The sequence below is a fragment of the Pseudorasbora parva genome, chromosome 10 (genome assembly GCF_024679245.1).
Source record: "Pseudorasbora parva isolate DD20220531a chromosome 10, ASM2467924v1, whole genome shotgun sequence".
In the NCBI taxonomy this organism is placed as follows: domain Eukaryota; kingdom Metazoa; phylum Chordata; class Actinopteri; order Cypriniformes; family Gobionidae; genus Pseudorasbora; species Pseudorasbora parva.
Window position 1 is genome coordinate 26004862 of NC_090181.1, and position 27256 is coordinate 26032117.

Below are 27256 nucleotides of genomic sequence, written 5' to 3' on the forward strand. Positions count from 1 at the left end.
AGCTGATGTATGAATTATGTGATGTCATTTCCTTTTGGAGGAATCTGTAGAGGACAATTACAAACAACACTGAGGAGCATGTGAAATAGATTTATTTTTAGAAGATGTTCATTATATATATTTTTATATATATATATATATATATATATATATATATAGATTCATAGATTTTCTATGGTTGATTTATCATAAATTCCTTTATCTACACATTTTTGCTATTTTGTTAAATATTGTCATTAATGGGAATGTGTTTGTTAGACTTTAAGATAAAGATTTAAAACATTACAAATCTCAGTTTATGTTGTGCACACATTGTGAATTATCAAAACAACAGCAAGGCTCAAACTCTCTAGGCTTGATCTAAGTCAGCTCAGATTGGATGAACTGAACCAAATGGGATCATTTCCATAGGAGGCAGCAAAGCCAATGGCAGCATTAAGTCAAAATAGGGTTTATCCACCACTGACTTCCTGCGAACCCCCTTCTAATTTCCTGTTGATAAGGTCCACAGTAATCCAGCATCCTTTCATGTCTTCTTCTGTCCTTCATTATTGCTGATAGGCCTACATGCAACAGCTGGGTAGGTAAAACAAGATGAAGATATATGGTGGTCAAAGAGTTTCCACTGCTCTCAGGTATCGAGACCAAGGCTCCATCCAAAATCATATTCTTCCCTACGATATAGTAGGCAAAAAAACAAAACAAAAACAGTACGAGTATCTCTGAATACACACACACACACACGCACACACACACACACACACACACACACACACACACACACACTACTTCCAGCGAGATTCTGAAGTGTGCATATGATGTACACTTTACTATCCATGAGGCCACGGGAGAGGATTTGCAAATTACATTGAAGCGATGCAATTGACGCTGATACGTCACATGATAATGACAACATGGCGAATACATGTGATTCAGAGAACGAAACGAACGTACGCACAAAAAGTTCACGCATGTCTCCCTTGCAGATAGGTGAAATTTATAAAATCACAAATAATCTTGAAATTACACACAGCTAAATGGTTTCAGATCTCTGCATCTGTTTATAACCTTGATATGGCGCTAAGACCTTTTCCACGTTCCACATTTTCATAACTATGAGCGTTGACGTGGATTTTAGCGTAGACACACTCTAGTTCAAATCTGTACATACACACGTGTTAACAAGGTTTGGTTCCAGAAGTCTTTTTCCCAGCGGGATTTAAAATAATCTTTGTAAAAGAGCTGAGAATTTCTTAAAGCCATCATGAACCGAACAATATATACAGGTGCTGGTCATATAATTAGAATATCATCAAAAATATTTTTTATTTATTTCACTAATTCCATTCAAAGAGTGAAACTTGTATATTATATGCATTCATTACACACAGACTGATATATTTTAAATGTTTATTTCTTTTAATTTTGATGAGTATACCCGACAGCTAAGGAAAATCTCAAATTCAGTATCTCAGAAAAGTAGAATATTGTGAAAAGGTTAAATAGTGAAGACACCTGGTGCCACACTCTAATCAGCTAATCAACTCAAAACACCTGCAAAGGCTTTTAAACGGCCTCTCAGTCTAGTTAGGCCAGTGGTTCTCAAACCTGTCCAGACGACCCCTTCACCATTGCACATTTTTTGCATGTCTCCCTCATCAGACACCCAATTCAAGTCTTCTAGTCTCTACTAATCCGCTGATGAGGGAGACATGCAAAATGTGCACTGGTTTGGGGGTCTCCAGGACAGCTTTGAGAACCAATGTTGTAGGCTACACAATCATGGGGAAGACTGCCGACTTGACAGTTGTCCAAAAGACGACCATTGACACAAACGATCATTGCAAAAGAGGCTGGCTGTTCACAGAGCTCTGTGTCCAAGCACATTAATAGAGAGGTGAAGGGAAGGAAAAGATGTGGTAGATTTTTTTTTTTTACAAGCAATTAGGCTAACCCCACCCTGGAGAGGACTGTGAAACAAACCCCATTCAAAATGTGGGGGAGATTCACAAAGAGTGGAATGCAGCTGGAGTCAGTGCTTCAAGAACTACTACGCACAGACGTATGCAAGACATGGGTTTCAGCTGTCGCATTCCTTGTGTCAAGCCACTCTTGAACAACAGACAGCATCAGAAGCATCTCACCTGGGCTAAAGACAAAAAGGACTGCTGAGTGGTCCAAAGTTATAATCTCTGATGAAAGTCAATTTTGCATTTCCTTTGGAAATCAGGGTCCCAGAGTCTGGAGAAAAAGAAGAGAGGCACACAATCCACGTTGCTTGAGGTCCAGTGTAAATTTTTGACAGTCAGTGATGGTTTGTGGTGCCATGTCATCAGCTGGTGTTGGTCCACTGTGTTTTCTGAGGTCCAAGGTCAACGCAGCCGTATACCAGGAAGTTTTAGAGCACTTCATGCTTCCTGCTGCTGAGCAACTTTATGAAGATTCAGATTTCATTTTCCAACAGGACTTGGCACCTGCACACAGTGCCAAAGCAACCAGAAACTGGTTTAAGGACCATTTTCTGAGATACTGAATTTGGGACCTTAGCTGTAATCAACTGATCATCAAAATTAAAAACTAATCACCAATAGAAAAATAGAAAAACTAAACATCAAAATAAAAAGAAATACACAAGTCTATATATATATAAGAAATATATCAGTCTGTGTGTAATGAATTAATATAATATATGTTTCACTTTTTGAATGGAATTAGTGAAATAAATAAACTTTTTGATAATATTCTAATTATAGTGTGTGTGTGTTTATGGGAGCGTGTGGTTCTCTTGGTTTGTTTATTTTGATTCTTAGATTGGTTGAATGTTTTTGCAGTCATGATGCATTTTGTATTTTTTATCAGGAATTCTGTTGTTAAACATGATTATTTAAAAAATAAGTTGAAATAATGCAGACTGATGACTTCAACAGAAGCATGTATCATCGATTAACAACCTAGTAGATCACATGTTTGTCTTTAAAGGTTTAGAAGTTCATCATTCCCCAATGTAGAAGTTCAATAGGATTTTTACTTCTGGAACCCAACTGTTGCACTCTATAGAGAATCAGCATTGCTGAGGTAAAGCAGGAGATCTCTGGGATATAGATGGTCCAACCGTTTTTATGAAGAGGTCAAAGGTCAAACATTGTTAATTTAAAACAAGAATGTTATTCACTTTTTCAGTCTTTTATGTAGTTTAACTATCAGCTTCTTTATATTTGTCAAAAAGAAGAACAATCCAGCTTTGTTTCCATTGCTGTGCTGCTCGGCAGCTATTACCCATTCCCATAGAGCATAATGCGGTACATAATGAAAGTGGCCGGGCTTCTGATTAGCTGTTGTCTTTGGCACAGTTCACACATTGATTGTTGGGCGTCCCCAGTTTTTCCAAAAGGAACACCCTAAAGTATTGTTTTGAATGTGTGCCTTTTCAGTACGCAGCATTGACATTAACGGACACACATTTGCACTGCTTGATCCGTTGCACTTTCCGTTGCCGGTATGGCGGCTGAAGCCCAGGGCAGTGAAGGCGTACGGTGACCGTGGTTATCCGGCTCGGCCGGCAGAATGCACAGGATTGGAATGAAGTGTGGTGGTCTGGCGTGGATGCTGTTTTTCGACTTCGATGTGAGGTTTGAGACGTCAGGTGGCGTGGGATGTAGAAAGAGTTGCACTGGCCGTAGCAGAACCGGTTGATGACAGTTCGGCTCAGACAGCCCTCCAAGCTCACCGTTTGACGTAATGGCTGTGTTTTGCACCAGTCGCTCTTCAGGTACTTCCTTTCAGTGACTACCAGGGCCTCGCGACTCGATGACAGCATGTCGTGTTTACCTCTCTGTCGTTGTGCTGATGTGTGCTGGGGCAATGACGTTAGTGTGTGGGATGGCGATGATAGATCATTGCCTTTTAGCTTGTAAGGGGAGGGGATAGAACCTTGAGGGCGTGGCTTCTTGGTTTCCGTAGACACAAACATTGTCCATGCCAAAATGGCAGGTATTGCCAGCTTCCAGAACATCCTGAGGAAAGATTCAAAGTAGGAAACACTTTAGTGCCTGTATTACGTTTTCAAATGTATACACTGTCAAATGATTGTTCAGTCAGTAGATATAGACTGATATATGTTCTGTACTTTGATTCATTAAAAACCTACTCACTATCATTTACTCAAGAACCAGACAACACTGATTAATTTAAAAGGATAGTTTACTTTAAAATGACAATTGTTATCTTTTACTCACCCTCAAGTTGTTTCAAACCTGTATGAATTTCTTTCTTCAGCTGAACACAAGGGAAGATATTTTGAAGAATGTCAGTAACCAAACAGTTAACTGTTTGGTTACTGACATTAACATTAACAGTAACATTACTGACGTTAACATTGACTTCCATAGTATTTTTTTTCCAACCATGGAAGTCAATGGTTCCAGTTAACTGTTTGGTTACTGACATTCTTCAAAATATCGTCCCTTGTGTTCAGCTGAAGAAAGAAATTCATACAGGTTTGAAACAACTTGAGGGTGAGTAAAGGATGACAGAATTTTCATTTTAAAGTGAACTATCCCTTTAAGATTTTAATTAACTTACCACATAAAACATGAGTAGAAGGCTGATGAATAATCAGTACTTTGACTATTACTAAGAAATATTGCATTTTCATTTAACCCACTCATGTGACATGATTCGAAGTATAATAATATTCTCAAAGATCATTCATCACCATGGTAACCCCACAAATTCTATAATAAAAAATCGGTCTAAAACCCACATAACCTAAAATACATATCTCTCTTTTACTTATTTTGCTCTAATCTTTAAATTTTGCTATAAACTTAAGTTTATTAAGTATTAAGAATCCATCACCCATCACAGTATTAAGTATTATCAAGTATTAAGAACACAGTATCACAGTATCAAATATTAAGAACCCATCACAAAGCTTACAGGGAAATGGGAATCCCCCTGCCTAAATCCAATTAAAGTGTTAATTCACCCAAAAATTATTAATTTCATGAATTACTCACCCTCATGTCGTTGGACACCTGTAAGTCCTTCGTTCATCTTCGGAACACAAATGAAGATATTTTTGCTGAAAGCTGATGGCTGAGAAAGGCTTCAGATAGGCCTCCATTGGCATTCAGTACATTTCCACTCACAAGACCCATAAAGGCACTAAAAACATCGATACAAAGTCCATCTCACTACAGTGGCTGTACAATAATTTTACAATGTGACAAAAGTAATTATTGCGCTCACAAAAATCTTAATAACGGCTTTATCCACCAAGTTATTGACGTGAACTCGACGCATACACGAGAATATGACGCAGATCCGCCGTTCAGATAAATGACCCAGAAGCGAGGAGCGCCGCTATCACTTGAGTTCACGTCCGAGACCTACATGGAAGACAGTAACTTGGCAGATAAAGTCATTATTTAGATTATTTTATTTTTTTCACACAAAAACTATTCTCGCCACTTTTTAAAATTATTGTACAGCCACAACGTTTTTAGTGCCTTTATGGGTCTTGTGAGTGGAAATGTACTGAATGCCAATGGAGGCCTTTCTGAAGCCTTTCTCAGCCATCAGCTTTCAAGAAAAATATCTTCATTTGTGTTCCGAAGATGAACGAAGGTGTTACGGTTGTCTAACGACATGAGGGTGAGTAATTAATGAAATCATTTTCATTTTTGGGTGAACTATCCCTTTAATCTACTTTACACACTAACTTATAAGTCGGACAATTCTGCTTTACGCTGTGTGTATTTGATTTGCTAATAAGAATCCGCTCATAAGAGTAATTTCTGCAGGGATCACAGCATCTGTTTCGAGAATGTGTTTAGAGTAGTGCTGTTGCAGTGTCACTGAAGAAGCCCAGGAAACCAGTACAAATAAAACACATAATAAATAATAGGGCTGTCAATGTTAAGATATATGATTAATGTAAAGTGCTTAACGTGTTCAAATAATGTAACGCAATTAACGCAAATAAATTAGTAGTAAAGTAGTGAAACTGTGTCATTAACATTTTCGTCACTCAGTTAAATTGAGACAGCACTCTGCAGTTTACTGAGCATCTACAGCACCTGTAACCCTGGTAAGAGGAAATATCAATTCTTTAACTCAATTCTTTTTCTCTGTTTGTGATACGACCGTTTAAAGCCGTTAAACTCTGTGAAAGTTTTCAGTGATATAGTCATCGAATCATTCAAACAGTTCAAACCAGCACTAATGTAAATCTCGTTGTTGTTGCTCTGTACACACCATAGACCGTAAAAAATAGGTACACACATACTATATACACTGTGAATTCAGTTAAGTTTTTTTATTGTAAATATATATATATATACAGTCTTGTTCAAAATAATAGCAGTACAATGTGACTAACCAGAATAATCAAGGTTTTTCGTATTTTTTTTATTGCTACGTGGCAAACAAGTTACCAGTAGGTTCAGTAGATTCTCAGAAAACAAACAAGACCCAGCATTCATGATATGCACGCTCTTAAGGCTGTGCAATTGGGCAATTAGTTGAAAGGGGTGTGTTCAAAAAAATAGCAGTGTCTACCTTTGACTGTACAAACTCAAAACTATTTTGTACAAACATTATTTTTTCTGGGATTTAGCAATCCTGTGAATCACTAAACTAATATTTAGTTGTATGACCACAGTTTTTTAAAACTGCTTGACATCTGTGTGGCATGGAGTCAACCAACTTGTGGCACCTCTCAGCTGTTATTCCACTCCATGATTCTTTAACAACATTCCACAATTCATTCACATTTCTTGGTTTTGCTTCAGAAACAGCATTTTTGATATCACCCCACAAGTTCTCAATTGGATTAAGGTCTGGAGATTGGGCTGGCCACTCCATAACATTAATTTTGTTGGTTTGGAACCAAGACTTTGCCCGTTTACTAGTGTGTTTTGGGTCATTGTCTTGTTGAAACAACCGTTTCAAGGGCATGTCCTCTTCAGCATAGGGCAACATGACCTCTTCAAGTATTTTAACATATGCAAACTGATCCATGATCCCTGGTATGCGATAAATAGGCCCAACACCATAGTAGGAGAAACATGCCCATATCATGATGCTTGCACCTCCATGCTTCACTGTCTTCACTGTGTACTGTGGCTTGAATTCAGAGTTTGGGGGTCGTCTCACAAACTGCCTGTGGCCCTTGGACCCAAAAAGAACAATTTTACTCTCATCAGTCCACAAAATGTTCCTCCATTTCTCTTTAGGCCAGTTGATGTGTTCTTTGGTAAATTGTAACCTCTTCTGCACATGCCTTTTTTTTAACAGAGGGACTTTGCGGGGGATTCTTGAAAATAGATTAGCTTTACACAGACGTCTTCTAACTGTCACAGTACTTACAGGTAACTCCAGACTGTCTTTGATCATCCTGGAGGTGATCATTGGCTGAGCCTTTGCCATTCTGGTTATTCTTCTATCCATTTTGATGGTTGTCTTCCGTTTTCTTCCACGTCTCTCTGGTTTTGCTCTCCATTTTAAGGCATTGGAGATCATTTTAGCTGAACAGCCTATCATTTTTTGCACCTCTTTATAGGTTTTCCCCTCTCTAATCAACTTTTTAATCAAAGTACGCTGTTCTTCTGAACAATGTCTTGAACGACCCATTTTCCTCAGCTTTCAAATGCATGTTCAACAAGTGTTGGCTTCATCCTTAAATAGGGGCCACCTGATTCACACCTGTTTCTTCACAAAATTGATGACCTCAGTGATTGAATGCCACACTGCTATTTTTTTGAACACACCCCTTTCAACTAATTCAACTAATTGCCCAATTGCACAGCCTTAAGAGCGTGCATATCATGAATGCTGGGTCTCATTTGTTTTCTGAGAATCTACTGAACCTACTGGTAACTTGTTTGCCACGTAGCAATAAAAAATATACTAAAAACCTTGATTATTCTGGTTAGTCACATTGTACTGCTATTATTTTGAACAAGACTGTATATAAGACTATATAATATATATATATTTGGTGTGTATGAATGTATTATATAATTTAATTATATGGACTCCTTATATTTGGTGTGATTTTGGAGTCTCCAATGATCTTTGAAAGCCTGCAGAAGATACGGTTTTGTGAGAATCACCCTTCAATCTGATTGTTTACTTTGGATATAGCAAATTATTACAAAATGAATGTGTTTAATAAGATAAATGGCATGTTATTAATTTCACAATATGGGTTCGATTAATCGCAAAACGAATGTGCAATTAATCACGATTGCAACATTTTGACTCCGGCTACTTAGAAAAATTATTAGAGAAATAATGCAAACCAGCAAACTCCGCTTCGCATTGTGACCGCAGTAACACCTCGTGTGCATTATTTTTTGAATAATTGAAATGGCCCAGAGTCAATTATTACTTGCATATACTATCCGTCCTAAATAGTATTCCAAATCAGAATTAGTATGTCCCAAATCATAACATGTTGAAATTAGTATTATAATGATACGCGCATGGTCTACTATTTACGATTAGAATTTAGAAAGTGCAGATCCATGCATGCACACTGATATTGACCACAACCGTTTTGGATGAGGATTCGATTTGGAATCACAAAACACGAAGAAAAAGTGTTAAAAAACTACAAACGTAGTGGATATGCAGAGAGGTTTATGCTGCGTTCAAGCCATGTTGTAATTACCATCATTTCAAGAGGACAACCCGTGATGCCAAAGTGAATCTGCAGCTGTCAGGTGGTACAGTGGTCACATGGTACAAGTAGGAGCTCTCAGAAAATTACCAGCATACTAATTTTACTTATGAGCTCTAATTGCAGTAATATCGACATGGCATGAACACACCCTTAGATAAAGGGGTTTGAGTGATTAATAATCAGTATCTAATCTGGTGAAAAATATTTATTTATTGTTGTACACGTTAAATTTGTGAACTTTTATGAAGATACTTTTGGTCATTAACTTGCATTATGAACTTGCAACATTATGCAAACACACGAGGAAAGTTCATGATAGAAACACGAATGGCAGATCAACGTGCTACAACATTTCTCTCCAAAATGATAGAAAAGAAATTAAACGGAATGTGGAGGATGTGACAAGATGATTGACAGGGCAGTTTAAATGATGACAGGATGCACATAACTAAGTGACAGAGCAGTCCATTAAAGACGCAATTATGTCAAAGTAGTATGTCCAAAAGGTTTCCTTCTTTCTTCACACTAAAAAAGTAGTGCACCCGGAAAGTATTCACAGCACTTCAGTTTTTCCACATTTTGGTATATTAGCCTTATTCCAAAATGGATGAAATTCATCATTTTCCTCAAAATTCTACAAACAATACCTCATAATGACAACGTGAAAGAAGTTTGTTTAAAATCTTTGCAAATGTATTAAATAAATAAAAAATACATGTACATATGCATTTTCAGCCTTTGCTAAATGCTTTGTTTAAGCACCTTTGCTACCAATTACAGTCATTACAATTATTTATTAATTACAAGTCTTTTTAAATATGATACTACAAGCTTGGAACACCTATTTTTGGGCAGTTTTTCCCATCCTTCTTTGCAGGACCTGTCAAGCTCCATCAGGTTGGATGGGGAGCGCCAGTGCTCAGTCATTTTCAGATCTCTCCAGAGATGTTCTGTCGGGTTCAAGTCTGGGCTCTGGCTGGGCTCCACTCAAAGACATTCACAGAGTTGTCCTGTAGCTGCTCCTTTGTTATCTTGGCTGTTCTTAGGGTTGTTGTCCTGTTGGAAGATGATCCTTCGCCCCCGTCTGAGGTCAAGAGCGCTCTGGAGCAGGTTTTCATCAAGGATGTCTCTTTACATTGCTGCATTCATCTTTTCAGGTGTATTGACCAGGTTTTGACCAGGTGATGAGCGGTGCCTGCTTTCTTACAGACAGGATGCTTGCCATTCAAGCCAAAGAGTTCAATCTTTAGCCACTTTTCCACCATCAGGGTGAACAGGTCTTAGAATGTGAGGAACAGTTCAAGTTTTGTTTCCAATTGAGTCTGGTACGGTACGGCACGATTACAAACCATTCTCGGCCTGGACTACTCGGCACGGTTAGCTAAAGAACTGAATTGTGCTGGTAGAATCCATGAAGTAGCGTTGCCACTCAGAATTGATCACCTGTTTGTTGCCTGGCTACTAGTTTCTCTGCGCTAGATTTGAGCGACGTAAACAAATTAGTAATAAAATTTTAATAAATATCTGACCATCCTCCATAATGCAGTTGATCTCATATCATCAGTAAACTGCTATGTTGCCAAGGCAACGACTAACGCTTTTGTATTGTTTGTACTTAGTCTGAAACTGCTTAGTCTTAGGTTTTCTCCGAACTAATTTTTACCGGTCCAATCAGGGAACAGAGGGAGTGGCTGAGAACGATGATGTTGATGTCGAGCGCTAGTTTGAGTTGTAGTTCAGTAATGGCGGCGGAGAAAGATGCGAGCGAAACCATTCATTCTGTTGTGGCACCCCTGCCGAATATCCAGAAATTAAAGCCGGAGCAATAACAATCTTTGCTGGGGTTTGTTGGTGGCCATGATGTTGTGGCTCTCCTCACAACAGGGTGAATTGGGGAAAAGTTTGATTTTCTAGCTCGCTCAGTTAGTGGTGAAGGAGTTGCTGAAGGCCTATTCGGACGGTAACTGCTTCTCGTGGGGTCGGAAGGTATTGTCATCATTTAAGTTCGATAAGTCAGTTTCCCACCACCCGTGTAATAATCCCTGGCTGAATCACCTAACGTTACTGCTTTTGACAAACACCAAGGTCGTGTGGTGATGTAATAGCTGTCCGAATCCACATCTCTGAGTTTTTGAGAATATATCACTTCAAAATGCACTGTTTATAATCATTTTTAACCACTGCAGAGCACCGTACGGTTGCACTTTGCTGTTATTAGGATGCATTTCTTAGACTTGTATTTCTTTAAAAGTATTTACAAGAGCAATATATTTCATCACTGCTCAAACAAATTAAAATAAAAGCATGTAAACATTTGAATTGGTCCGTTATTTATAGCAGCATTTATTATCATACCAAGCATATGACATTTTATTTACATCATACAATTCAGCATACAGTTCCCGATCACAAAACTCTCCCCTCCAACGTGGCGTGAATAAATCACAATCCGAATGCACAAGTTTTAGGTTATCACTGAGGTGGCCTGCACATTTATTTTGATGGATTTCCATGTGTGAAACTATTATGGCCCAGTAATGTAGCCGTACTAAATTAAACCACAAAGCAACAAAATCACCACAACACAACGGAAACAAAGCATAACACAACGGAAATGAGCCACAACCACATTTTTAAGGAACACATTTTACATTTTTGTCAATTCTTGATTTCCCTGGGAATCGAACCCATGACCTTGGCATTGGTAGTGCCATGCACTACTGGTTGAGCTACAGGAAAGTAACACTTGTATATCGACATGAAATATCAATTCAAAATCACCTACAGGCATTATAGCTGCATACCTGAAAACGCCTTTACACGCTGTCATGGAGCTTGATGCCCAAGGGAACGTCTGCCAATTCCACCATGCAGTTGAAACATATAATTTGTATGAATTAAAATTACTTTTAACATTTAAAAACAGAAATGTTAAAATTTCACAGTTTTGTTGTATTCTAAAAAACTGACTCAATGCATACCATTGGAAATTGAACATTTAAACAAAACAACAAAAAAGTAATTGTAATTCATAAAATTATACGTTACCACTTGGTGGAATTGGCAGACGTTCCCTTGGTCATCAAGCGCCTTGATCGCGAGTAAAAACGTTAAATATGCAGCTATAATGAATGTAGGTGATTTTGGATTTATATACGTCGATATATAATGCTTACACACTTAAATCTGATCATAGTGTTTATATCTTTGTAAGACAGGCCAATCTAAAGAGCAATATGGGAAGGGAGACTAACTTTATTGCACTCTGAGAGCCTGTTGTGGGGATTCAGTTGTGTAGTGGCGATTTCATTGTGTTGTGCCTTGTTTCCGTTGTGTTGTGGTGATTTCGTTGCGTTGTGCCGATTTCATTGGTCACCGCATGAAACAGGCGAAGGGCGCATGACATACGTCACCACCAAACGAGTGTGCCCATTCTATTCTCTGCTATATGCGTTGCAGCTTCAACCTAAAACGTACACTTTTTCACAATATATACATTTGCGATATTTCGATAATTTCTATATATTGTACAGACCTAATTGGGTAGTTATAATATATAAAGTCTCTTTCTAAAGACTTTGATGAATCTGTTTAAAAGCGATGTGGTGGCATTTGTCTGTCTTAAAACAACTATAAAATGCATCGACAGAAAGCGTAATTAGTAATTTTAACGTCTAAGTTACAACATTACATTAACATTCTTTTTAATTGCAAAATGTAGTTGTTTATTTCTGATTACCTGAGAAATGTGACTTCATCCTATTGAAGTAAATGATCTTTGAAAAGTTTGAAGTAACTATGTAATGAACATAAATGTACTTTGTCTTGAGCTGACCAGCTAACTATGGCAACATTATTTTTGTTGATTGGCATTTATATTTGTTCAAGCTTGACAACATGCCTTTTTTATTTTCTAATATATATTTGTAATTACAGATAAGTAGCCTACAAAGATTAAATTGTAAAACTGGATGCTTATGAGTGTACATCTGAAACTGCTGAAAATGTGAATGGTTTTGATTATATTACCCACCAGGTACATTGTATTCAGCATTCTATCATTCTTAAAAAGTAAACAAATCATTCATCACCATCTGCTTGTTTTCGGTGAAATATTAATTAATTTGTTTTTCCCTTCAGATCAGCTGCTATAGAAGACAGAGTGCAATGACAAGCAAAGAAGAGAGTAGTAAGTATGATTTAAAGGGTCATGAAACCCCCCTGCTGCAGCTGTGTTTTTTCACACCTTCGAAATTTGAAAAAATTTGAAAAAGCTTGTTAAAAGGGGAGTGGTCGACTGTGAAAAGGTGGGATGGTATTGTGTGGAAAGAGGGAATGTTTGCATAAATAGGGGAGTGTCAGTAGGTGCATTAAGATTAGCGATACCAACAGCAGCAGTTACAGCGGATCTGAGACATGTTCTTGGTTCACGTTGGCATTGTTTACCACAGAGAGATTAAATGAGGGATGAGTACAGCGAATGAGAGAGCTATGAGTGGCGTGCAGCAGAGATCGCAAATCATTCAGCTCTTCAAAGTTCAAACCAGCATAATTCAGTGAGAAATGAAAATAAATGTTGTTCTGCATGACAAAATATTTTGCAAACGTGATAAAACTATATTTGTCCAAATATGCATGCTGTTTGGCAAGATGAATAACGCGCCGACGTGATAAGAGAACGTGAACCACCCAACATGCAATGTGATAGAGATGTGTAATTCTAGATCGGTGTAAAAGCGAAGAGGTTTGAGGCTAGTCTCGACCGCGCATTGCCGTGACGATCCGCGCTGTCTATCACTCGGCAGCCAAATCTATATTTGTCCAAATATGCAGTACACTGTTTCACTAAGAGCCCGAACACATGCGGTTTAGTGCATGGCTGTGACGACAAATAAAACGGAGAGGACGCGGCTTTTGTTCATTAGCCTAGAGATTACAGATGGGTTATTTTGCACTCCTGACATAGATAGTCAACGGTTGCAGGTTCGGCGTGCGATTCCTCAAGTGAATTTTACTTTACCGAGCCTTTGTAGCAAAGGCTTCCACAGACGGCGCCGGTTACAGCTCGCTCAGCGCCCTTTACGTTATTTCGTATCAGCACAACGCCTAGCTTTCCTCCGTGACTTTTCCGCACGCTGCTTCCAAAACTTCCCCACCATATCTCTACAATAATGATGGAAGACGAGCCTGACAGAAGTGACTGTCTCATGCATATTATCTTGTATGCATACTACAGCGCAGGGATTGGACTGAATGAGCTTTATGTAATGAATATATATCGAGAATCGCTCGGAGCGGTCGACGTCAGCATGTGCCCAGCACCCCATACTTGGGCCGAAAAGGCCGTGCCGACGTCAGCATTTGTGACGTTGCTCCAACTAAGCTTTTCAAACCGGAAGACAGAAATCGCTCTGAAAAATGCAAAAATAACTATTTTCACATATGCATACCATTAATGAGTACCCTTAGTGTTTTCAATGATGTGCAGCCTATACATATCTGTTTACATCTCAAAAAAAGTGTTTTGGGGTTTCATGACCCTTTAATCACATGATCATCTCTGTTGGAGAGATTTTGAATCAGGCCTAATGGAGGGTGATTCGTTAAAGGGTTAGTTCACCCAAAAATGAAAATTCGGTCACTAATTTCACACCCTCATTTTGTTTGACACCCGTAAGACCTTTTTCATCTTCAGACACAAATGAAGATATTTGTGTTGAAATCCGATGGACCAGAAAGGCCTCCATTGGCCACAATGTCATTTCCTCTCTCAAGACCCATAAAGGCACTAAAGACGTCGTTACAAAGCCCATCTCACTACAGTGATTCTACAATCATTTTATGAAGAGACGAGAATTAGCATATAACTTGTATAGTGATGGGCCGATTTCAAAACAAAACTTTAAACCATTGTGATTCAGTGTATCGATTCGGATTGCATATCAAACTGCTAAAATCACGTGACATTGGCGAACCGAATCATGACCCTTTAATTCTTGATAGGAAAATTATAGCAACTGGCTCCCAATGGCTTATTTCTGTGCTTCCTTTGAGTCAAATCTGTCTGTTATTTAATTGTTTTAGTGTTTTTGGTAAAGCCGCAGGTCACTTGTCATAGTCGTCCTGGCATGCAGCATTTTGCACATCTTCTAATTTCCTTAAATCTCTGCAACAGAGATGAAGTGTGCATGTTATCATGACCCCAATATACACATTCATGAGAAATATAGGTTGAAATAAACCACAATAAGGTGGTGCAGGGGTAATACTGATGTGTTTTATGTCGTAGAATAAAACAAGAAAGTGTCTTGAGCTTGTGTTCACCACAGACCTTATTTTAGCCATTTAAACAAAATAGCATTCAAAAAACAAATTGACTTCGCTACGAGAGAATCGGAAGTGCAAAATGTTAACTGGCTTCCATGTTTTGGCCGACAAAGTGATGTCACACCTGCACTACCATACAATATACCCTGATATACACAGGTTGCATTATTGCTTCAAATACCAATATCAGTGACTGGTGAATCTCTGCTAACTGTAAGAGGTGTTGTTGGTCTTCTAATCTTAGGTTCATTACAGCGACCACACCATGACTGCCTGCAAGTGAGGTCAAATAAATGAAACTTGCCAGAAGTTATGGCGTGGTTGCTGCGTTTGTGTTATTTTTGAGGTAAAAAATATGTTTGTTTTTTCGCAGAAACCAATTGTTTGTGACATCAATGTTTCCCCACGAGCCGTTGTGTTTAATATGGATTTGTATGTCTGTGTGTTTTTTACTCTCATAGAAATACACCCCATTGACACGCATTCTATGAGCAACAGTTGAGTTAAACATCTTCATTTGTGTTCTACTGAAGAAACAAACACACCTGCATCTTGAATGCCCTCAAGGTCAGCAGATAAAGATCACATTTTCATTTTTTGGTGAACTATCCCTTTAAACATTGGTTAATTTTATATAAATAGTTTTTTTTCCCTTTCACATATCCTGTGATAAAGAAGTCTTCAAACATTACAGTGTCTGAATCGCAAGCCCTCAGTTCCAGAAAATGCAAGTCGTACTCTAAGAGGTGATCGTCCACTTGAAGATGATGTGGGGTGGCATTTAAACTCTTCTATTTCTTTGTTTGTTTAAGACTTTTGTAGTCTTGATTGTAAAGAAAAAATGCATTCACTTCTGCACTCCCAGGTGAAAAAGACATACTATTAAATGTATTAAAAGTGTACTTAAGTATGTTTTTAGTACATCATTTTTGCTGTATACATTCCAAAACATTGCACACTCGTATTATTTATACAATTTTTTTGTGAGAGAGTGTGTGTTTTTTAGTAATACAGGTAAACTGAAATGTTTTACAAGGTGTCTGAAAATAGCTCTGCTATAGCACTTCATTGATCTTTCATTTATTATAATGTATTTGTCAAGAGATTATGTACGCTGCTGTACTTTTTTAATGTACTCAAGGAATTTATTTTGTAATGTACGTATATGATATAGTAAATTAAAGTTTTCTATATTTCAAAGTGTGTCCTAACATTTATATTTAATAATTTAGCACTTTTTATGCCATTTTGAATACTGAAAAAAAAAACAGAATTATACTAGTAGTGTAATATTAATGCATTTCTAATATACTGAAACGCTATTCAAATTTTTTTGAAGTCCATTAAAATTAATTATTAAAAATATATTAAAATACATTTTTAAAGAAATACATTTAAATTGCACTAAATGAACTTAAAGTTATTCCATTTTAGCACAATATCAAAATATTTTGCAAATAGCTAAAAAATGATCTTAAGCATATCTTAAAATACACTATAAATATACTTAAAGTTGTTTCAAAATAATAAATGTAATATGCATTTAGTGTAATGTAATTTAAATATACTAAATATGTCCCAAAAAGCACAATTTAAATATATTTATTTTTGACCTGGGTTGTTTTGTCTCAAGATGAACATCAGTAATGTTATTTTCTAAAGCACATTTATAAAAGCTATACCTAAATGTCCTAATTAAACTCATCATGGCTTAACTAAGCCCTGTCTGTGAAACCGGGCCAATATGAGCTATTAGCATGGTATATCCATGGTTTTATCATGATATATCTTTACAACCATGGTGATAACATGGTCCTTTCTGGTATCTGTAGTTAAATAGACCAGCGAGTGCTATTTTACAGCAGTTTGTCTATTCTTAAAAAAGCAGAGTGGTTCTTATGTATAGCTGATAAAGTTAATCCTTGTCTTTGGTCTGAATCCTCAGTCCTGTTTATCATGGCGCCCTCCGTCAGTTTTGCTTTAGATAACCCTCTGATAACCTCTGATATTTCAGATAATTTACAACCACTGCCATTGTCTGTTTAATTCATGCTCTCTCCCTTCTCACGGCCAGCATCCTCTTTCATCTTGTCTTCTGGGTAGATTGGGAATAAAGCACAGTTGTATTTCATATTTTTAAAAGACACTGTCGTTCAATAAATTTGTTTTTATGTCTTAAAGGCTTTTTTTAATAGAGAGGATATGGATTTTCTGGTCAGACCAACCAGAAGAGCTCACAGAAAGTCTGGAGCTAAACAACACCAGAACGTTACATAAAGGACTATTACATCCTTTATTTTTTTTTCTCCAAAAGATAGAAAACATACATGCACAGACATAACACATTCCTGGCCAATCAGGTTTATCTTTAGGCATTAACTTTCTTTCTTGTTTTTCTTTTCTTTTTTTCTTAAAAAAAAGAAGTTATTTTTGAATCCATCTAAGGAATCATTTATCAATAAAATCATAATTTACTCATCTTGAGTCATTCCAAAATCTGTATGATTTTCTTTACACCACAAAGTAAAAAAGTTTTCAGACTTGAAAAATGATTCAAAGTCTCAGTCTTCTGGCGAAAGTAATGCAGTACAATATTGCGTTACTCCCTTTAAAAGTAACTGATTGCATTACTCAGTTACTTTTTAAGAAAAGTAATGTTACGTTACTTTTGCATTACTTTTTCTCACCTGGGCTGGGATTGTAAGGGCAAATGTTACCACGCCAAACTTGAAATAATGAAGGAAATGCAAATTCATGGGTGTACAGAGTATGCAGCTCAAACAACGCTTTCAGATGTGCTGCCATTCTTTGCTTATGGTTTAGCTGATTTATCAAAGGTCTGCAGCAAGTACATTGGACGATAAAATTAGATTAAATCATACAAATATTATATTACGATTTATTTAACATATTTAATTATTGGAGGTTTGCAAATTATTCTGATTTAGCATTTGATAAACTGTAAACATTTTGAATCTTTTTTGTGCAAGTGAAATTAGTAAATGCATGCTCACATTTAGACTAGAACTAAAAAAAAACGTCTTGGTTACGTATGTAACCCTCGTTCCCTGACGGCGGGAATAGAAACGTACATCGGAACTGACCATCGAATTGGGGATCCCCATTTCGCCGGTCAGTTCCGACGTACGCCGAACGTGACAGTCTGAAAGGGAACGCTTGGGTTACGTATGTAACCCGATACCCTCGTTCCCTGAAGGAGCGAACGGAGACGTACATCAGAACTGACCGACGAATTGCCAATCCCCAATTCGACGGTCGGTTCCGATGTACATTGAAAGTGACCGACTGAAAGGGAACATCATGTTACACACTTACGATTTTTTCAGTTAATAAATGAGAAAACAAAGTAACTTATTTGAAAGATATTTTGTTGTGAACTTTTAAACTTATTTTAAAAAGTTACTTGAAAAGTAATCTGATTGCTTAACTGAAGTTACTTGTAATGCGTTACCTCAAACAATGGTCCTTTCATTGAAACTGCATGCCAAAACTGCGACCAGCACAGTTTTAGGAATTTCTTCTTTGAAACATGAGGATGAGCATTAAATAATTTTTATATCTTGGGTGAACTGTCGCTTTAAGCTCAATAAATCTGGGTTAGTGGGGAGAATTGGCTACTTCTGAGGCTACAGTTAACTGTGACTCACACGGCGGCAGAAAGGAATGGATTAATCATCCGTATCTCCCTCCGTCAGTGTCGCTGGCAGCCATTAATACTGTTTACTTTTACACCAGTCCCAGAATGCTCATGCAAATAAACAGGGCATCCCATCAAAAGGGAACGCTACAGAAGCCATGAGGTTACGAGGAAGTGGCCTTTATGTCTCTGCTGATGCAGGGTTAAATAATGAGGGCTTTGCTTATGCCGGTGGTGAGATATGCAGGGGACATGTAAACAGTGGGGAGAGCACCATGTGAACGTTATTAGATCAGGATGTGGAAAGTTTTGCAGTCTTGGGTTTCTCTCCTTCAGATGACCACAGGCTGACTGGAGGGTTTGGTTTACTGGTAGCTCAAGATTATGTGTGAAGAAACAGGGAATGCTAGGATGTGACAGTGACTCAGAAGGCTGTGACATACATACACAAACATCACTAAGCTCACTTGTCCATATCTGAAACTGATTTAAGATCTTTGGGAGTGAAAGTGAAACACACAAACACACACACACACACACACACACGCACACGCACACGCACATGCACACGCACACACACACACACGCACGCACGCACGCACACGCGCACGTGCACACACACACACACATAGACTTTCGCAGACAGAGGGGCCATAAATCTCCCCTGAGAAAAATTGTGGTTTGGAGATAATGACAGTGTCTAGTTGGAACATATGCAAGAAAATAAACACACAACCTTCTATCTCTCTCCCATCTGTCTGTGTATGCGAGAAAGTCAACGACAGAAAAATTGCATAGACAGATATTTCTGTACATTCACTGGCATTTTTATTGCTAATATTACTATAAATGAACTGTATACTGTGACTTCACTTCACGGTGATGTAGAACCATTTTGTTGGTAGCTTTTGTTTATTTATGTATTATAATACTATAATATATCCACGGTAATCTATCAAGAGTCAATCACATCAATCAGCAGAAAATTAATTAAGGAAATTAATTGACTCTTTTCTCTCCAGTTGTATATTGTAATATATATATTATTTATAAATGGCGGTGTTTTTGATCATTTTCACAAAATGCCATGACATGATCTTTTGTTGAATGAATCTTAACATACAACATATTAAAAGAAAGAACAGACCCTCTGCTTTTAAAAAACAACAACAAAAAAGATTCCAGCTTCAGACATTTTTTATTAACACTTGAATGTGGGTAAGTTTAATTTTAAAAAAGCAACATTTTGAACATTAAGCTGAGAAACGAGTTTTTGTCAAGCTGTAATAAATTTTTTTTTAAAAAAAGTTGCGCTAACTTTAAATAATGTGGCAACTTTTTGCATTGAAGTTTTTAAAAAGTTAAATCAACTCCACTCCATGTAAAATCAACTAATGAGTACCAGGTCATCTTTTGAACTTAAAACTTCTTGTCAGGACATGATCAGATCGGATTCAGAACAATGAACAAAACATAGATGGAGTAGATTGAGTAGGGTAAATTCAGGTTGATTGGGACACTTTTTGCCATTTACATGACTGGGAAAAAGTGTCCCAATCAACCTAAATTCACCTTACATCAACAACCTAATGTTTGCAAAGTCCTATAGCTTTGTATGCTGTTTAATGTCTGTATTATTTTACATAGCCCTATGCATATGATAATGTTTAGCCCGATCTCACAGCAATTCATATGTATTTTACAAGGTGGTTAATTCATACCATTTTGTACAACCTCACTTGTACGATTTTTGCTAAATCGTACGGTTTTTTTTTCTTTTCATTTTTTTTTCAGTACTCTTTCAGGAGATGTGTCATAGCACATATAGAGAATTTTGTGCGTTTTAGTGTTTTATCACAAATGACAGAAATGTATGTCAATGGCTTAAGAGTTAATAGTAAACAAGGTGGCAGAAAATATTGAATAGTACTGGGAAAACGTACAATAACTTTTTGGCACTATTTTGTTAAAAATGGCCTAGGCATTTACCCATCCATTCTCCAAACTGCTCATTCTCTGTAGGGTCGTGGGAAGGCTGTAGCCACAGGAGGGGACAACACTCTGGACAGATGGCCAGTTCATCACAGGGCTCAAACAAACACACTCACAATCACACCTACAGACAATTTAGCATCTCCAGTTCACCTACATCTTTGGACTGTTGGTGGAAACCCACACAGACACCGGGAGAACGTGCAAACTTCTGGCTCAGCTGGGATGCAAACGTGGGACCTTCTTGCTGTGAGGTGACAGAGCTTCCTGCTGATCCACAAATGGCTCGCAAATGGTCTCGCTATTACTGTTAAATCTTGAAAAACCCTTGCTATGCTAAACATTTTACATTACTTAAAGAAAAAAGAAAAGAAAAAATAAGATATTTATAATTTGACTGACAAGATACTTTAAGCCCCTTTCTTGTTTCCCGTGTTTTACCCTAAAACTTACATCTCACAGTTCACACTGAAACTTTCTTACAAATCCTGTTTCCACAGCTGCTAAAAAAACTTTGGGACAAATGGCTGATGTAAGAGAAGCAGTGTAGCGTAAAACGACCTAACCGCAAGTACCAGCATCTCTCACTGAGCAGAAGGCAGGATGCACTCCGACACAGCCAGTGATACCAGCATTTGACCAACCACTGTCAAAACCCACAGCGAGCCTTCCCTCACACTTCCACAACAACTCCAAGCCAAAACAACAGTCACACGAAGCCTCATGTCAAACCCTGAAGCTTTCGCTCTATCTCACACCCATACACACATTAAACATCATTGCACGCATAAACACTAACTGGCGCCACAAAATTATGAATTTGACAGGAGTTATCATCACAGCAATTATGTACCTCCCTCTGCCACAAGAAAATCTCTTTACAACACTTATGCAATTTAAACAAGCACACAGAGTGTTTCCAAAAATAATGATTGCATTTGAACAAATTTCCTCAAACATGTCCCCATCTGCCATTGGGTGGTCAAACATAACAATGCTATGATTGTCTCAAGGTGCATATTAAAGGGATACACTCAAAAAGGAGCATTCTGTCATCATTTACTCACCCTCCAGTTGTTCCAAACCTGTATGAGTTACTCTTTTCTGCTTAACACAAAAGAGGATATTTTAAAGAATGTCGGTAACCAAACTGTTGATGGACCCCAATGAATTCCCCATTGAACTGTATTAAAGCAGCACTAGGTAACTTTTCAACCTTCATAATATATTTTCAAGACTCTTGTGATGATACTTCGACTTACAATAGATTGAATGACACGTCTGCCATAGTCTGACAGGGTCTGTATCGTTTTTAATCGTACTTTTAAACTTCGGGTTTCGGGTAGTAACCCGAGAACAAAAAGAACTACAAAATTCAACTGCTTTACGGCACATACGTCACTTCCACTTCCACCAACACCCACACTTCCTTACATTTGGACGTGTGAGCCCAACCATCTTTGTTTGTCGATGTTATAATCATATCTGAAGCAGCACAGAAAAATAAGAAAACAAAGGTTTTTGAGGAGGAAAGCAATAAGAGGAAACGAAAAAGTGATTAAAGGCAGGACGAGGATCACCATTGGACCAGCGTTTGCTCGTCGGCGTGAGCTGAAGGAGGCGTGCCCGACCGATGCTGTCATGCTTGTTACGGTGAGCTACCACTCAAACATTGAATTGAAGTATCATAGATACTGTAAAACGGTAACCAATAGACTACTATAATGACGCTGGCTTGTAAACGTGAGCATCGCGATCATTTGCCGTTTGAAAAAAATAAAACCCATGAAATTATATTCATATGACATGCTGAAACATAAGCCACTGTACCTGGGGTGAAGACATTTCACACGCGACACAAGCAGAACACCCGCATGTGAACTCCTGCAGTGTTCAGGGTAACTGTTAGTAATGTGCGGGATTTTTTTTCAACCCGCGGGTCCCACTTTTATGAAGTTATTTGGCCCGCCCCGCACCATCGTATATATTTTTACAACCCGCCCCGCTCCCGCGACCATTAAATAGACATACGGGGTTCGCGGATTATAAGACGACCCGGTCAACACTAGTTCAGGGCTATCATGGTTTTCATGTCAACAAATGCACGCGCGATGGCATCCTCGGATGTAAGAGGACCGTTTACTACAGAGGACAATATTTTTTCCCAACTGTAGGGGGACCCAGAGGGCAAAAGTTACCCAGTGCTGCTTTAATAATATGGAAGTCCCATCAACTGTTCATTTTTGGCTGAACTATCCTAGAATAGGATAGAAGAAAGTATTCTGAAGACATTTGAAAAGAATGGTAACACTTATGGTCCAACTCTCACTATTAACCAGTTGCTTATTACACTCTAAAAAATGCTGGGTTAAAAACAACCCAAGTTGGGTTGAAACTGCACCGACCCAACAATTGGGTTGTTTTAACCCAATGGTTGAGTTGTTCTTACCCAGCAATTGGGTTGTCTTAAGCAACATTTAATCCAAAATTTTGGAACCTTCCAATGGAACCTTTATTTTAAGGTTCAGTTATTAACTATTAACTAGTTGCTTATTAGCATGCATATTACTAGGGTATTGTCTGTTTATTAGAACTTGTAAAGCACATATTAATGCAGTATTCTTCATAACCTTATTCTACATCCCTTAATCCTACCCAATACCTAAACTTAAATGCTACAAAAACTACCGTACTAACTATTTAATAAGCGGTAAATTAGGAGTTTATTGAGGTAAAAGTCGTAGTTAATAGTGAATGTGTTCCCCATACTAAAGTGTTACTGAAACTTTTTAATGTAATTTAAACATCTCTAAACAAGCCCAGTCTAAAACTAATAATGCTCAGATTTTCTTTCCAGAGGCACCTTTCATTTGAATAGTTTCTTTTGAATATATAATACAAATGTCTGCAGGAACTCTATTTTAGGGTTCAATTCTTGCTATTTACTAGTACCATATTGCAAGGATATTAGCTGTTTATTAGTAATTATAAAGCACAAATTAATGCTTTATTATCCATGACCATATTCTACATTCCTTAATCCTACCCAATACCTAAACTTAACAACTACCTTACTAACTATTAACAAGAAGTAAATTAGGAGTTAATTGAGGCAAAATTCATAGCTAATATATGTTTCCCACACTAAAGTGTTACCATGTCTGCAATTTTTCCGGTAAAAATGATAACTTTAGTGAACATAGGCCTATCTCTGTATAGAAACTACTGCGAAAATTAAGATAATAAGAGGTTTCGCCTGCCAATCATTAAAGTTGCGAGGTGCATTCCTGAGTAAACACCTTGACAAGGCAACATGAATTAAACACCATCAACATGACAAGCTGTCAAAAGTTGCTTCCAATATTATTTCCACTTTCTGTTGTTTTTAACAATCAATATATAGTCTGTCTTATAAATAATAAGACAGACAGACTGATAGATACCACCCTTTGAATTACTGTGTACCAGAGACTAAATGCATAATAAATAGTAAAAAAAAATACAAAAGGTTTCCAAACGAGTTCGAGTTCAGCCAAGCACAGGTTAAGGGTGCAGTATAAAGTGACTCCACGGTGTGGTTTGTCACCATGTGGTAAATGGGTATCTAGATCAGCGAGAGTAGATGGAATATCTGTGGTTCAGGACTGTTGGGTCAGACTCATGTTACAACACATAGCTGAGGTTTGAAGTGCGGTTGAGCAGTTCAACCATATCAATGACTGAATTCTCTAATGGCTGTCGTCACATAATGCTTTGAGTCTGACTTCAGCTCCCTTAAATGCACTCACGACACAGTCAAGTGTATCTCTCGATTTCCCGTTCACATTTACCTCTGTTCATGTAGGATAATTACAATTATGTAAATAAATCCCAACCCTAATTACAATATCATAAACTTCCCCCAATATTAACCATTGTATAGCCCTATCCAAACCCTAATTGTACTCTAGCCCTCAAGGGACACACATTGCCATCATTCTCGATAGTACTGGTTTATCAAGGATTGGTGGGGAATTAGAAGGTCACCGGGAAACTCAAAAGCTGTCAGGCTCCAATCCGCTCAGTTTAATGCGCTCTGAGGGGCAGTCACCACTTTGAACTGAGTTGCGGCTGATCCTTTTCCAGGGCCTTCTTTATAATGCCAATCATGCATTTCAGTCGCAAACACACATGCATGAGCAGGACGGAAGCCAATACTGACACGCAACCTCACACACTCTCTCAGGCACACGTCCCCATCAATAAACATTCACTGTCAGGCTCACTCTGGTGAACCGTATCGGTCTCATTATGGTTAGGTTACCTGCATTATGAAGATCTGCACACTAAAGTGTTGATTTAGAGTAATAATTGGTTACAAAAAGCACCAGGTTTCTTAGGATTGTTACAGTAACAGACCCACTCTTAGATTCTCATTAGAACTCTTTTATTAAGGGTCTATGAAGAACTATAGAACCATTCCAGAATAAAATGGTGCCTTGATGTTCATAAAAATGCTCTTTATTGGAATCTACGGTTCCATAAAGACCATGGAACCTTTTCATTGAACAAAAGGTTCTTTATTGGAATCTACGGTTCCATAAAGACCATGGAACCTTTTCATTGAACAAAATAAAACAATAAAAATATAGTGGGAGAAGTTTCTTCAGATTATTAAAATTCACACAAAGAATAAAAAAACAAAAAAAAAACAAAGACATTACTGAGAGGTTTAATGTGGTACCCAGAATGGTTCTTTAATGGCATAGCTGTCAGAACTTCCTTTTGGAAATAGTCTAGAATGAATAAAATCAATAAAGAATTCAGCTTTTAGAGTATACCTGTAGATCTGGAGTCCAGAGTCACGTTCTACTGCTGTGATTCCCGAGGTCACTCGGAGGTCAAAGGTCACGCGGCAGGTCAGAGATCGGCCGAGGCTCAGAGCTCCAGATGTAGAGAATCAGCGTGGATATCCATCAGAAGTACAGAACGTTTCTCGGAGTGTTCCTGAAGATCTCCACCGTCTGAGTCCAGCGCTGCTGAGGCCAAACTGAAGCGGTCACGCTTTATGGCTCATAGTTCCCCAGTTTCACTCATTTATGTGGCATCCAGCTCGCATTCTGTTTCACTGAGTCCTTCCCGGTGAGCCTTTGAATCATGTTCTCCCTGATTTACTGTCACATCCCAGTGGCTCACCAAAGAGAAATGTGTGAGTGTGAAGAGAGCAGAAAGAAAATCATCAGTTGCACACAAGTTACAGAAAAATTCATCTACACCTCTCTCTCTCTCTCCCTCCCTCTCTTTTGGTCTAGCACTCTCTGATACCTCCCCCAGAAGTCCACTGTTAATCAACCAGTCCTGAAAACATATTCTCTCTCTCTCTCTCTCTCTCTCTCTCTCTCTCTCTCTCCTTCTTCAGTTTCTCTGCCTCTCTCGCTCGCTGAACTGCAGTTTGCATCCCTGGTTTAACCCCATCCCTCTTGACTGCTGCAGTTAACATGCTCACGGTTGCAGTTTTACAGCCAAACGTCTCTATAAATTTAGAAAATGTATCAATAAACCAACGAGATTGCTCCAGATTATCATTTTATATACATTTATATTGGGTTCATAAAAAAAGCGTGGGCTCGGTTTCTGGAACATTTTGGAAATCTTCACTGTGGCTTTGTCGAGTTCCCGCCTGAAGGTTTTTCTCGAGTGTCTTTCCAATTGCAAAATGGTTTTATAAACAAGTTTTGACAGCACATCAAGGCAAGAAAAAGCAGATGTGTTATGTGGCCTAAAAAAGACAAAAGCTTTCAGATGCAAAATCGTTAATCTTTCACTCTACAGTTTATCATTTTTAAGTTGAAATGTGTGCACCCATAAATCCTCATTTGGCTCGGGATGTTACACAGTACTGACTGTTCTTTTCTTTGCTTATTCTCTTCATTCGTTCTCCCATACTGTTGTTTGTGTGGTTTTGAACTCATCTCTGTTTGACCACAATAAGAATAACATCCCTCTCTTGTTTCTTTAATTTCTCTCTCAAACCCACGCACACACACACAATCCTACTAGTGCGAAGAACATATGAAAACAGACATTTTGCACGTTGATCAGACACACACAAACACAGTTTCGGTTGAAACTAAAGAAGCTAAAGTGCTCAGATGTCATGTTAAATTCCTCATGGTATTGATATCAGCAAAATAGATTGTTCTGCTCAGAGCTGACTGTTAGTGTTGGATCTGTTAGTTTGGACCTTGAGATGTAGTGCTGTTCTCACCAAACTGACCAAATAATCAAATACAAAAAGTAACTCCTTTTTACTTTTAAAGTAAATGACCTGGTGGAGGGAGCCATTGCCCTCTAGTGGTTAAAAAGCAACACCATTTACCTAATGATACAGTATATGTAACTTCATATTTTTGTGATTTTTTTAAAGCGAGTTAGCATCTGGCATATTTTTCCTCCTTAACACACAAGTTACATTTAAAAAAGTTAACTGAAAAGGTAAAGTCATACAAACTGCAAGTATAATTAAATAAATATAAAAAATAGTTTTATTTATGCACATCAAATTAACTAAAATTTGAATGATCAAAATTACCATGAGCTAAAAAGTACAA

At 37.8% G+C, this 27256-nt stretch overlaps 1 protein-coding gene across 1 annotated transcript; it reads right to left on the reverse strand.

The window, feature by feature from the left end:
• Positions 1–134: 134 nt before the first annotated feature.
• grem2a (gremlin 2, DAN family BMP antagonist a) lies at positions 135–27042 on the reverse strand. Its single transcript, XM_067455689.1, has 2 exons — positions 25487–27042; positions 135–4013 (listed from the first exon to the last, which is right to left on the reverse strand). The coding sequence occupies exon 2, from the start codon at positions 4010–4012 to the stop codon at positions 3428–3430; it is 585 nt and encodes a 194-aa protein (XP_067311790.1). The 5' UTR covers position 4013; positions 25487–27042; the 3' UTR covers positions 135–3427.
• Between the last annotated feature and the right edge of the window lie 214 nt (positions 27043–27256).